Source organism: Thermobia domestica, chromosome 2 (assembly GCF_964235325.1).
Source record: "Thermobia domestica chromosome 2, izTheDome1.hap1.1, whole genome shotgun sequence".
Classification (NCBI taxonomy): domain Eukaryota; kingdom Metazoa; phylum Arthropoda; class Insecta; order Zygentoma; family Lepismatidae; genus Thermobia; species Thermobia domestica.
The window spans coordinates 121,496,294-121,509,422 of record NC_137455.1 but is presented as its reverse complement, the minus strand read 5'-3'; the positions used below and the strand labels follow the sequence as shown (position 1 = coordinate 121,509,422).

Sequence of the window (13,129 nt, the reverse complement as noted above, 5' to 3'; positions counted from 1 at the left end):
TCAAACCATTGCCCGCAATCAAAATAGAAGGTACCATTTAACAAGAATTTTACATACTTTATCCCATTACAGAGACATTTATCTCTTATAAAAACACATTTCAAATAACTTTGTTTCGTAGATACAATTTGCAAAAACTAAGGCTCTCATTTGCAATTTCACCGATCCTTCCCGCTTCACTCCAAAAGCGTCATTTAGGGGGGGCAGGGAGGGGCATTTGCCCCCCCCCTGAGTTTGAGATTTATATAGATTTTATCAATAGAGTAGCCCCCCCCTGAGTTTGAGATTTATATAGATTTTATCAATAGAGTAGTAGTAAATGAGTAAAAAACGCGAAATTTAACTTATATCGAGGGGTTTTGCCCCCCCAAGCAAAATATGAAATGACGCTCCTGCTTTACTCACGTACGGAGTGAGGTTAGAATACATTTCTAGGAGTTAGATTTCTTCCTTTCCATTATGGCACTTTCACTTTAATCATCTTTTCGACTGTTGCAACATTCCCGAGCTATAGAGATTTCTTCCTTTCCATTATGGCACTTTCACACTAATCACCTTTTCGACTGTTGCAACATTCCCGAGCTATAGAATGATAAATACCCTCTGTGATTTCCTATTCGAATATTTGTTCTGGTGTTTTCATATTAGTGATACTGGACGTTTTACCTGATGCAGGTACCATGCCTTGGTGGTCATTTTGAAAACGGTGACCCATATGCTTTAGCAACATCACTATTTAGTTTTTAAGGATATGTTGAACGAGGTATCACTCACCCCATGTTTCCATTTACAATTTTGAGGTTGCGCCCTGGGCCCCCATGAAGGGTGGCCATGGGAGCCTCCGCGACAATATCAATCGATGTGCCACATGACATTTTCTATTTGAGTTTTTGTTCGGTTCATTTATGTTCAACCGTTTTCGTATTAGTGGTACTGCACGTTTTACTGTATCTGATAGAGGCAACATGTCTTGTCGGCCATTTTGAATACAGTGCCCGATATGAAAGGTCTTTTGCCACAACGCTTTTTAGTTTCTCAAGGTCTATTGAACGAGGTACTACTCACCCCTTGCTTCCATTTAAAATTAAAATTGGGCCCTGGGAACCTATGCAGGGCGGACCTGGGTGGCACCGCGACCAGATATATATATATATATAAAGAGAGAGAGAGAGAGAGAGAGAGTGAGGGAGAGAGACACAGACAGCAGAAAGAGAAAATTCTATTTGCCTCAGCAGTGAATTTTGTTTGCGGAGAGGCTCGAGGAACGAGTAAGAAACATTTGCGTTGTACGTGCAATGCAAAAAATTATCACAAATTTATTTCGAGGGCGGGGTTGAGCCCGATAACCACCCCCTAAATGCGCCAATGTACATCAGTCAACCGTTCTCATATTATCTAACACAGCAACGAAACAAATTTTGAGTGAAGGCAATTTTAGTATCTATTAATATCAATATTCGAGACGAGACCGAGACTGACTTAAGTCTCGTCTCGGTATTTAGAAGTCCGTCTCGGTCTCGTCTCGGTATATAAATGTCCGTCTCGGTCTCGGTACCATCCCTAATCTACATTTGTTCCCTCGTACTTTAAATCATTAGACGAATATTTCACCTCCATCAGCTCTGACCCTCCCCCCCTTCCACACACACACACTTGAGTCTATCCGCCCCTGGTGTACTACACATACTACAGGGCATCACTTTCGCTCTTTTAAGTTTAAATTTTCAAGGTACAAGCACGAGACACACTAAATTTCCTATATAGATTTTGACGGCATACCAACGTAAAATTTCAAAATGGCGGCCTTTTTTTCAAAATAGCAGTTATCGACGCTACAAAACGCAATTTTTTGCCTTTCAGGTTGAAATCTTCAGAGTAGAAGCACGAGATACTCTAAATTACCTGTACCTATCTTGACGGCGATCCAACGTAAAATTTCAAAATGGCGGCCAGTTTTCAAAATAGCTGTTATCCACGATACAGGGTGCAATTATGGGACTTTTAAGTTGAAATTTTGAGAGTAGAAGCACGAAACATTCTAAATCGGCTGTATAGCTTTTCTCGGCGATCCAATGTAAAATTTCAAAATGGCGACCATTCTTTTTAAAACAGCAGTGAATAGAAAAGTGTTGCAAGTTGTGACAATGACAATCTTAAAATATAAATCACATTTTAACACTTTTACCCCAAAAACATTGAAATATTTAAAAAAAAAAAAAACCATATGGGCCCAGGTGAGTTGGGCTTAAAAAAAAAACGAGTTTTTTCAAACTCTGACGTATGGCATAACGACTAAGTCCACAAAACACGAATTAACTTGTGCTAGTTAGCCACGAATGGTACCTGAGTCAGTGCTCGAGTGGTAGCGAAGGGTATGTTCGTAGGGAGTAGGCCCGGCAACGACGAGGGGTATACGCACAAACGAGGATAGTGGAAGTGCTCTTACACATACAATAGTTTCACTATCAGTCAAAATTAATTTTAATATGCTATGCACTTACAGTATTTATATTCACATGCTCATTCCTTCACGAAAAATGTTTTCCATCATATTTAACCTATAAATTTTCTACTTGGTAGAACCGTAAGCTCGAGTGAACCCTTTATACCCCGTATCCGAATCGTATATATATATACATACACGCAAATTGTAATGTTTCAAAAATTACGTCTTGTGGCCCTTGAACATTATGCTTAACGGGGTAATGTCATGTCGTCCAGCGCAAATCTTATGGAGAACAATAAAAAGGAATCACTGAATGAATTATAATGTTTCAAGGATTACTCCGAGTGGTGTGCCAAAGGTAAACGTGTACGGGTAAATTAATATAATGCAAACTGATTTATGCTAGATTCACCTAAAAGGCCATAATTCTTTCACTAATTTACTTTCTATTTTCCTTCAGAAGTTGCAGAGCGAACACATCATCTCATTTAGGGTAGATGAAATTAAAGGGACCACCACAAGTAATCGGTGAAAAATTGCAATTCTTTTGATGTACTTATAAGCACAGCGTCTGGACATACACTATAAAAGCTAGGGGTTAAGTTTAGAGTTACCCCTCCGCTTTTTATAAAAATCAGGAAAATTTACAGGAGAAATGAGGTAAGAAATGATAATTTGAAGTTTCTATTTGATGTTTAGGAATGTAAGTTCGGCAGGAGAGATATGTTTAATACGAGAAAAGATATGTGGAAGTTGGTACTATTTGCCGGATGCGGAAACATTCGCGGTTTCAGCAGCATGGTAGTTGTAAAATATGGCGAACAGGTGTAACGGATGCGCAAAAATAATAAAAAAAAAAAAAGCTTTTAAATTTTTGCGAAGCCCACGGAGTACTGAAGGGAAATAGAACAATTTGTAATACGTGAAGCACTGTTTTTTGTATGTTGCAAAGTCCAAGGGCACCTTCAGAGTGGAGGGGCAACTCTAAACTTAAGCACTTAAGCCAAAGGTAGAGTGCAGTAAATACAAACCAATATGTTCTTGGAGACCTTAGTGGTATTAAGTTACCGGTATCTAACAGTCCGTGCAGGGCGAAACTGGGCTTGTGTATAGCCCGCTCCCCCCAGTTCTTTGTCACCGGAACTGGAACAGTCAATACTACTACTACTACTGCTATTATTACTACTACTACAACTGCTGCTGGTGGTACTACTGCTACTACTACTACTACTACTATTAGTACTACTCCGAATACTACTACTACTACTAATATCGCAGTGGTGCCCACCCCCCCTTATGTCCATGACGCACCCCCCCCCCAATTGTCTATCCGTAGGTGTTCTTCCATGAAAAAAATCTTCTTTTCGATTAATTTTACCCCCCCCCCATCAAACATATTTATATAGATTTTTAACCCCCCCCCAAATATTTCAATGACGCAGTTTGCGTCATAGCCCCCCCTTGTGGGCACCCCTGAATATCGAGAACAGAACCCAACCAACCCATGCGGGGCTTCTAACCCGTTCCTACTACTACTACTACTAATATTGCTACTACCACCACTACTACTTCTACGGTAATAGTTAAGAACAGCTACTTCTCATCTCCCGTGCACGAGGATACATCTTACTGTTGCATTACCTAAACACCCTAAGTACAAGAGCAAGAACTCAGTCTATTACCTACTTTTTAACATCCTAGATAGTCAATGAATAATTCCTGAAAGTATGGCGTTTCTCGTCCTTCCCTAAATGGGAAGTACGGCTTCTTAACTATAACACTAAAGCCTCCTTACCACAAGATTTACATCTTAAATCTTCATAACATGTGATTCCGATTCATTATGAACTACTATGAATCGTTAAAAATCACTGGGGGGAGCGGGCTATACTCAATCCCGAAACTGGCAAGCCCGCACTTCCATATGGAACAGGCGCGTCTGCAATGGTATTGAAAAGACGTGGGTTTTCGCAGTAATACGAATTACTATTTAACCTGTAATGATTTGATAGCCTAGCCGGCATAAGCATGGGACGTAAAACTCAAAAATTTCATTTCGTTTTTACTATCTATATCCTGGACCCGTTTGGTTGAGAGTTTATTGTCTTTGAAAGTGCAAACTATTACCTTTCACAAACCTACTGCTTAATTAATATGCCTGACGTCTTTCTACAACTGCATACACTTAATAAATAATTATAAATTAAATTGCAACACACTTATGTATACCTACATTTTACTAGTTCTTGATTGTAAGATTGCAAAGCTGCACCTTGTTCTGACATTCTATATATTAATAATGGCGGATTAGACATATAATTTAGAGATTATTCCATGTTTTCGAAATGAAGGAAGAAATTTAATGTTCCGTTTTCAGAAACGCTACGTACACTAACGCCCCTAACAGAATCTGTTTTAAACACGCGCCACTGCTTACTGCATCATGAGGTAAGGACGATATGAAAAAACACTTCTATGCTTAGATAAGGATTAGATTGAGTGTCTACATTGGGTTCGACGCTACATGAACCGCACAATCCGGCACAAATGTAGCACAATCGTTTTCAAACAATTTTAAACGTAATGACGATTTTCACTTGACGTCAAGGCAGCCAGCTTCGCCACCTAATTTTTGATTACCACTCGTGATTATTGGTAATGGGGCGTGCGTTCGATTCAGTTGAATTGACGTCACTTTCAACTTAATCGACCGTGTGAACAGGACTTCAACTTAATCGCTTGTTGATCGAAAGTGACTAATCGACTAGCAAATGAATTGAAAGAAGTTCTATTTTCTGTGGTCGATTCTACTTTTTTCTGCTATAACACCGCAAATTGTACCAATTACTTTTTGCTTGGACATCTTTAAAATTGCCAGTCGATTTCGAATCGACCAGAGGAGAGCGAGTCGACAAGTAGCATTCAATTTCGGTTAAAACAATTGAACACATCCATCGATCTCATTCGATCGATCTAGTTGCTTCGATTTAGTCGCATGGGGCGTTTACATTTAGTCGATTTGCGTTCGATTCCGTTGAATTGACGTCACTTTCAACTTAATCGACCGTGTAAACGGGACTTCAACTTAATCGCTTGTTGATCGAAGGCGACTAATCGACTGGCAACTGAATTGAAAGACGTTCTATTTTCTGTGGTTGAAATAATTGAACACATCCATCGATCTGATTCGGCCTAGTTGCTTCGATTTAGTGGCAAATGCAGCGAGTCGATTTAGTAGTGCGACTAAATCGATTTAGTCGTGCGACTAAATCGACCAAGTGTAAACGCCCCAAAATGCAGCGAGTCGATTTAGCCGTGCGACTAAATCGACCAAGTGTAAACAGGACAAACGTATGCAAAGTCACTTTTAAAAAGTAATTTGAAATATTTTGATTAGTGTCGATTTTACGTTTATCACAGGAGCGTCATTTCAGACTTAACTTGGGGGGAGCAAGAGTACCAGTGGCATAAGATTTTCACGTTTTGTACTAGTATATTAGTAGACAGTCTATTAAAGTATTATTTGTATTCCTCAAACTCTGATGGGCAATTGCCCCCTCCTACCCTCCCTAAATGACGCCCCTGCTTTATCAAGGCAGTACCTCCATTTTCTTTCATTTATTATTTATTCCAATTGATGGCACAGATGAAAATTTGGTCGGCACAATCCAGCATAAATGTAGCACACACGATTGAGTCTATCTTCGATAATAATTGTCAGAGTGGCTATTTTGTCTTGACATACAGGATGTAGGTAGGGGCCACCTAGGGTCAGTACAAAGAAAGATGAGAGTAGAAGGAAAAGAAAGTTGTATAACAGTTTCTGGGAGAAAACTAACGAAATATAAATTCCAACCATGAACGACCTCATTGCTTATCCGTCTCCTCATAAGCATTGTGCAAAAGCACTCCACTCGAACAGCAGTGGTACTACAGTACAAAAAATAACGGTCAATACATACGATTAGCTTTCAGTATTATTTTGAACAAGATTTTACTTTGTAATGTCCAATACTGTTTTGAACAGGATTTTACTTTGTATCCTTTACTTTGTAATGTCAATTTTAGTGAAACAAAAGTACCATCAGTTAAACAGGTGAATTTTCAAATGTTTATTTCTTCTTTGGAGTTTGACATCTTTCGCGATACCCAACCCTTGGTTTCGGGCATACGATCCTCAGTTCTGGAGCCAGGCACTCAATTCTTGGTTCTGGATTCAGGTATTAATACATATCCAAATAAAAAAAAAGAAATTGTTGGGAATAACGCAACGTTAAAATTGAATCGGCGAGTGGGAAAACAGTGTGAGTTCAAAATAAGTCATTTTGAGTTAAAGGCGAAAATAACACTAAAGATGTAGAACTACAAGTTGTAATGAAGAACAGTACAATTTGGAAGACCTCGCACGTTATAACAGAATGCTATAATGTCGACTGTACATTTGTGGCATTAACAAACGAAAGTTCTTTCTTCAAATATCTCAAAATGCGTTTTGTGCACTAGTAGTGTTTTTCCGCTCAACGATTCAATTAAATTTTCTCTATTTGTGCCCTTTTCCGTAAATAAATACCGTAAAAAGAATAACGAAGTGTATACAAATTCAGAAAGAAACTGGATTTACAGAAATAATCTTAAACAAAGAAAACTAAAAGATGAAATGTTTGCTCACCTAAACTGCGTCCTTCCACGTTTCAGCTTTAAACCAACTGAAAAAATTAGCTGTTTATATCTGTCACATTAACGGCTCGAGAATTTGCCGCTTTCATAGACAATAGACGAAAGCAAATAGGCCATTGCTGAATAATACGTATTTACTTAAGGAAAAGGGCAGAAATAGAGAAAAATTAATTGAATCGGTTGCCTTTACTTCAAAATGGTTTATTTTGGACTCACACTGTTTTCCCACTCGCCAATTCAATTCTAACGTTGAGTTATTACTGAAAAATTCATTTTTTTTATTTTGATATGCACAACCAGAATTCTAAATGCACATCAATTCACATGGATAAACATATAATACTTATTAATGGACATGGAAAAAGTACACATTAGGGGGTCTATCTTACGTACAAGATAGCCCCCAAATCTCATCCCCTGTTTCTCGAAAACTATCAGGGTACAAAGAAACTTTTTTCGGTACAAACGGTACAAACGATTAGCTTTCGAATGGCACATTTCATTTTTTTGTGCTGTGATACCTGGGGGCTATCTTGGCGCCAAGATAGCCTTCCTCCCCAACATAACATCCCCTGTTTCTCGAAAACTATCAGGGTACAAACAAAACTTTTTTCCGTACAAACGGTACAAACGATTTGCTTTCGAATGGTGTATTTCAAATTTTTGTTCTGTGATATGGGGGGGTATCTTGGCGCCAAGGTAGCCCCCTCCCAAAATATCATCCCTGTTTCTCGAAAACTATCAGAGTACAAACAAAACTTTTTTCGGTACAAACGGTACAAACGATTTGCTTTCGAATGGTGTATTCCAATTTTTTTTTGCTGTGATACGGGGGGGGGGGCTATCTTGGCGCCAAAAAACCCCTCCAAAATGTCGTCCCCTGTTTCTCGAAAACTATCAGGGTACAAACAAAACTTTTTTCGGTACAAACGGTACAAACGATTTGCTTTGGAATGGTGTATTCCAATTTTTTGTGCTGTGATACGGGGGGGGGGGCTATCTTGGCGCCAAGATAGTCCCCCCAAATGTCGTCCCCTGTTTCTCGAAAACTATCAGGGTACAAACAAAACTTTTTTCGGTACAAACGGTACAAACGATTTGCTTTCGAATGATGTATTCCAATTTTTTGTGCTGTGATACGGGGGGGGGGGCTATCTTGGCGCCAAGATACCCCCCCATATGTCATTCCCTGTTTTTTCGAAAATTATCAGGGTACAAACAAAACTTTTTTCGGTACAAACGGTACAAACGATTTGCTTTGGAATGGTGTATTCCAATTTTTGTGCTGTGATACGGGGGGCTATCTTGGCGCCAAGATAGCCCCCCCAGTCGACATCTCAAGTAACCCTATAAAGAAAATGGTACAAACGAAAATATTTTCGGTACAAACGTAGTACAAACGAATGACCTGGTCATTGTTTCAATTTTCTAAAGTGGGAGGCTATCTTGCCAAACGTAGGTGAAACCATGGTGGCTTTGCATTGCTTTCCATGGGATGATGATGACGTTCTAAGGGCGGGATCCGAACCACTTGTGTCCTCACCGAGAATCGAACCTGAGCTCCCTTAGTTATAAGGCGATGAGCTTAACCAGTCGTTCTGCGGAGACACCAATTAAATTATAACTGCCAAATATATCAACAATCAATCAAAAACATCTTTAGGGTCACACTTACTCAATTTTTGGAATTCATTTCTTGTGTCTAGGTGCATAATATCACTGTATTCCGTTCAAGTTGCTTTGACGGAAGAGATATGGGATAACATTTTTTTAAAAATAATAATATGTAATATTTATTGCCTTAGTGGTTGAACGACTAGCAGACTCACATTTGATGCAAGAGTTAGCGGATTCTATCCCCCAAGGCTTTTTATATTAAGCATCGCAAGGAAATCGGAAAGCTTTTCAAATAATATAAAGTACCAATCTCTAATCTAGAAAGCCCCAAAACATTACGATGCAAGTCAACTAACTTATCACCAGGGCCCGGATCTTGTTGACAAGTCAACTTTTTTCTGTTACGCATGGGACAAGGCAAGTTCAACTAAAAACGTTATCCATCAACTCTAGGTTCTAAAAATATAGTTTTTTAGGGTTAACTTTTGGTCACTTTTTACCGTTTTGAAATTTCAGGTCATTTTTTAATATTTTAAGTTAACTTTTAGGTCACTTATGGTCTTTTTATTCTTTTTCTTCTACATAAGGAAATCTTTAAATGAACACGGTTTACGAATGTGGAAAAGACGAAGTTGAATAATCTCTTTTCTTGCTTCCTGACTGTTGGGGTGGAAAAACTGCATTCTTAACAAGCTAATGAAAACTAAGCTGTAGCTGGTTAACGAAACGTGGGGGTTAGTAGGTGGCCAAACAGATAGTTTTGGGTTGTTGACCACAAGGGATGTGATCACGTGAATAACTAAAAATGGATTAGAAGGCGTACAAGGATTTTAAACAGGTTTCTATCTATTATTTTCATGTAGTCTACACTTGCGAACTTTTTATTGTTTAAGAGTGCTTCCTAGTTTCAACTCGGGAGTGAATTGACATTTTCAGTACCTACAATGCCGTACAATGGACTGATCAATAGAAATAAATGATCAATGGAGTGCAACTAACTGAAACAAGATTTTTTGAATATGAATGAGAAATGTTAATTAAAAATCCAATGGATATTAAAAAATGTCAATGTTTAACGAAATAAACGTTTAAGAAAACGCAAGTTTTAAGGTTAATTTTTGTAATTTTTAGGGTCATTTTACAAGAATTTTAGTGTCATTTTATAGGTCACTTTTTAGAAAATTTTAGGTCAACAACATCCGGGCCCTGCTTATCACATACCAACCCACCACATTTAAAGAGAAAGAAAAAAAGGACACAGTCAGTGGTGTTTCGGAGCTTAAAAAACAGTTTAGTTTTAATTAGTGTATAATAATGTGCATATTTTAAAGAAAATACAGATAGTAAGAAATGCAAACTTGCTAAGAATAATGTTCAAAGAAATGTTGTCTTCAAAGTTGCATATTTCTTAGGTTAAGTCAGCCACGAACATGTTTGTATCCCGGTTGATTTGGTCGTTCATTACTGATTCAACTTCGTAAGAGGCATTTGTGGAGCCAATCAGGGTCAAGGCATTTAACCACATTACAGCACTTCAATGCTGAAACCGAGAATCCTGGGTAGGGCTTCAGAAATCCTGGGCAGACTCTCCTATGTATACAAAAGAACATGACGTGGACGTCTTATATTCGCACGAAACCTGTATTTATTTATTTATTTATTTACTTCAATTATTATTAAACTTTTCCTCTCCCCCTCTTTATTTATTTATATCTCACATCTATCGGAGGCTTATTGGTCATGCGTCATTCTGTTTTGTTTTTATCCCCGGATAATCTAGCTGCTTGAATATCCCCACCCCCACCCCCACCCATCTTCGGTGCAAGCCTACCATCTTTAAAAATTATGAACACAATTTTAAAAATTCCATTCAAGTTTTAGTCACTTATTCTTTGTTAGAAGACAGTGTTTAAAATAAATTTAACATTATTTTCCACTGACTCTTTTTTTTTTTTTTTTTTTTTTTTTTTTGAAGGTGTTGGTATCACAATCAATCGATCTTGATGATCCAGGAAATTGGCCAGAACATATTACGAACAGAATGCGTCAGATACTTGTTAGACGAGGTCCAGTTCAAGTCTCCAAACGAGAGTTCCCAGTAAACAGCGAGGGTCGGCGATTTACTACAAGTAACTACAAAAGACGTCTGCACAATGGAGAAGTTGCTCGTAGTTGGCTTATTTATTCAGTGACTAAGGATGCAATATTTTGTTTCTGTTGCCGTCTTTTCGGTGGTACTACAATGTCACTCTCTTCTCGTGAAGGTTTTTCGGATTGGAAGCATATGTCCGGACTGTTATCAGACCATGATAGATCTTTGACTCACATGAAGGCTTTCCAATCGTAATTTGAACTTGCAAACCGATTACAATCAGGTAAAACAGTTGACGCTGAAAACCAAACAATTATTTGCAATGAAACTGAGCGTTGGAAAGAGGTTCTCAAACGACTGCTGTGTATAATTCAGTTTCTTGATTCCCAGAACTTGGCATTTCGTGGTCAAAATGACACTATTTACTCAAGAAACAACGGCAATTTTCTCAAACTAGTTGAGTGTGTTGCACAATTTGATGTTACTATGGCTGAACATTTGCGACGAATAACATGTAAAGAGACACATGTACATTATTTGAGCAAGGACATTCAAAATGAAATAATTGAACTCCTTGGGTCAAAAATAAAGGATAAAATTTTGACTGATCTAATGAAAGCGACATATTATTCCGTAATATTAGATTGTACACCAGACGTAAGTCATACAGAGCAAATGATACTAATTGTTCATTTCGTGAAGGTAGAACTGGGTAAGGAACCATCCATTGAAGAACATTTTTTGGGATTTTTGTGCATAAATGATTCTTCAGGAGAAGGACTAACTACCACTATTTTGGAAGAATTAGAAAAACTGAAAATTCCTCTCTCAAACATGCGTGGCCAAGGGTATGATAACGGTGCCAATATGAAAGGAAAACACTCAGGCGTTCAAAAAAGAATATTAGATCTAAATAGTCGAGCATTTTTTGTCCCTTGTAGCTCCCATTCATTGAATTTGGTTGTGAATGATTCTGCAATGTGCTGTAGTGAGGCTGTAAATTTTTTTGCTTTATTGCAAGAAGTATACAATTATTTTTCTAGTTCCAAATATCGTTGGTCTGTTCTGCAAAAACATATATCCAATTTCACTTTGAAACCTCTTAGTGATACTAGATGGGAGAGTTGTATTGATGCTGTCAAATCGTTTCGCTACCAGTTAGGAGAAGTTTACGATGCTCTTTTCGAATCGTCAAAGGACTCAAAGATAGACGTTATGGGCAAAAATAAGGCTTGTTCCCTGGCTAGGAAGCTCCTGAATTTTAAGTTCGTTTGTGTTGTGGTGTTTTGGTATGAAGTTCTTTCTTGTGTTAATGTGGTTAGCCATGTTTTCCAACAAGAATCAGTGGCCATTCAGCATGCAGTTGGTCTGCTTAAGAAAACCAAGTGTCGCTTTGAGAACATGCGAAGTGATGAAGGTTTCCAAAATATTTTGGTTGATGCCAAAGTAATTGCTGAAGAGCTCGACATTCAACCACAATTTGAGAATGAACCAAAACTCCGACCTAGAAAAGTCAAACGACAATTTTTGTATGAATCTGAAGACGAACCGATTAATGATCCATACAGTGCGTTTAAATGTAACTTCTATTTTTGCACATTAGACACAATTATCTGTTCCCTGAATGAAATATTTCAACAACTGAAGCAGCACAGCGAAATATTTGGGTTTTTGTATGACATCCATCCAATAACGGACAAAGAGTATTTACTAAAGTGTTGCAAGGACTTACAACTATCTTTAACAGACAAAGATCACTGTGATATTGACGGATTTCAGTTATATCAAGAGCTCTTACTTTTACCTTCATTTCTCAGTTCTGAAAGAGGGAGCAAATCGTTGGAAGTACTTACATATATTTGCAAGAACTCCCTTATTGGGTTATTTCCAAATGCAACTATTGCTCTAAGAGTCTTACTAACTATTCCTGTAAGTGTAGCTTCAGCAGTGTTCATGTGTAAATAACGGTTTCGTATATCGTTAACCAAAACTTACTCTGTGTATTTAACTGACAAAAGTTAAGATCTTACTCAGTTTGATAATTGATTCTTATAGTTATAGAGTTCAAGGAGTTATCCTTTAAAATCAGCTATCTGTAAGGTAGCATAGCAAATTTAAACTCAGTAATACCAATGGGTTGTAGGGGGCGCCATATGGATTCTTTGCCCGGGTGATATTTTCCCCTTCCGCCGGCCCTGACAACGATAGAGAAAATGAGCAGAGGCAAACAATACTTTCACGTCATTTATTTGTCTATGTTTTCTTTGTAGAAAAGTTGTTGGACAGTTGATTGTAAT

At 38.0% G+C, this 13,129-nt stretch overlaps 3 protein-coding genes across 4 annotated transcripts in view; 2 read left to right on the top strand and 1 right to left on the bottom strand.

The window, feature by feature from the left end:
* The window catches only part of LOC145675180 (uncharacterized), a 66,311-nt gene extending 61,433 nt beyond the window's left edge, over positions 1-4,878 (bottom strand). Inside the window, exon 1 of one of the 2 annotated variants that reach the window (XM_081745556.1) lies at positions 4,680-4,878. In XM_081745556.1, the coding sequence (XP_081601682.1) occupies positions 4,680-4,761 (82 nt within the window). In that variant the 5' untranslated portion in view covers positions 4,762-4,878. The remainder of the gene's footprint in view (positions 1-4,679) is intronic. The other variant, XM_081745551.1, reaches the window with a different exon arrangement.
* Positions 4,879-10,781: 5,903 nt separating this feature from the next.
* Positions 10,782-11,087, top strand: LOC145679157 (zinc finger MYM-type protein 5-like). Its single transcript, XM_081749747.1, has one exon. The coding sequence runs from the start codon at positions 10,782-10,784 to the stop codon at positions 11,085-11,087; it is 306 nt and encodes a 101-aa protein (XP_081605873.1).
* A 231-nt stretch (positions 11,088-11,318) lies between these two features.
* LOC145679155 (zinc finger MYM-type protein 1-like) lies at positions 11,319-12,797 on the top strand. Its single transcript, XM_081749746.1, has one exon. The coding sequence runs from the start codon at positions 11,319-11,321 to the stop codon at positions 12,795-12,797; it is 1,479 nt and encodes a 492-aa protein (XP_081605872.1).
* The last annotated feature ends 332 nt before the right edge of the window (positions 12,798-13,129 follow it).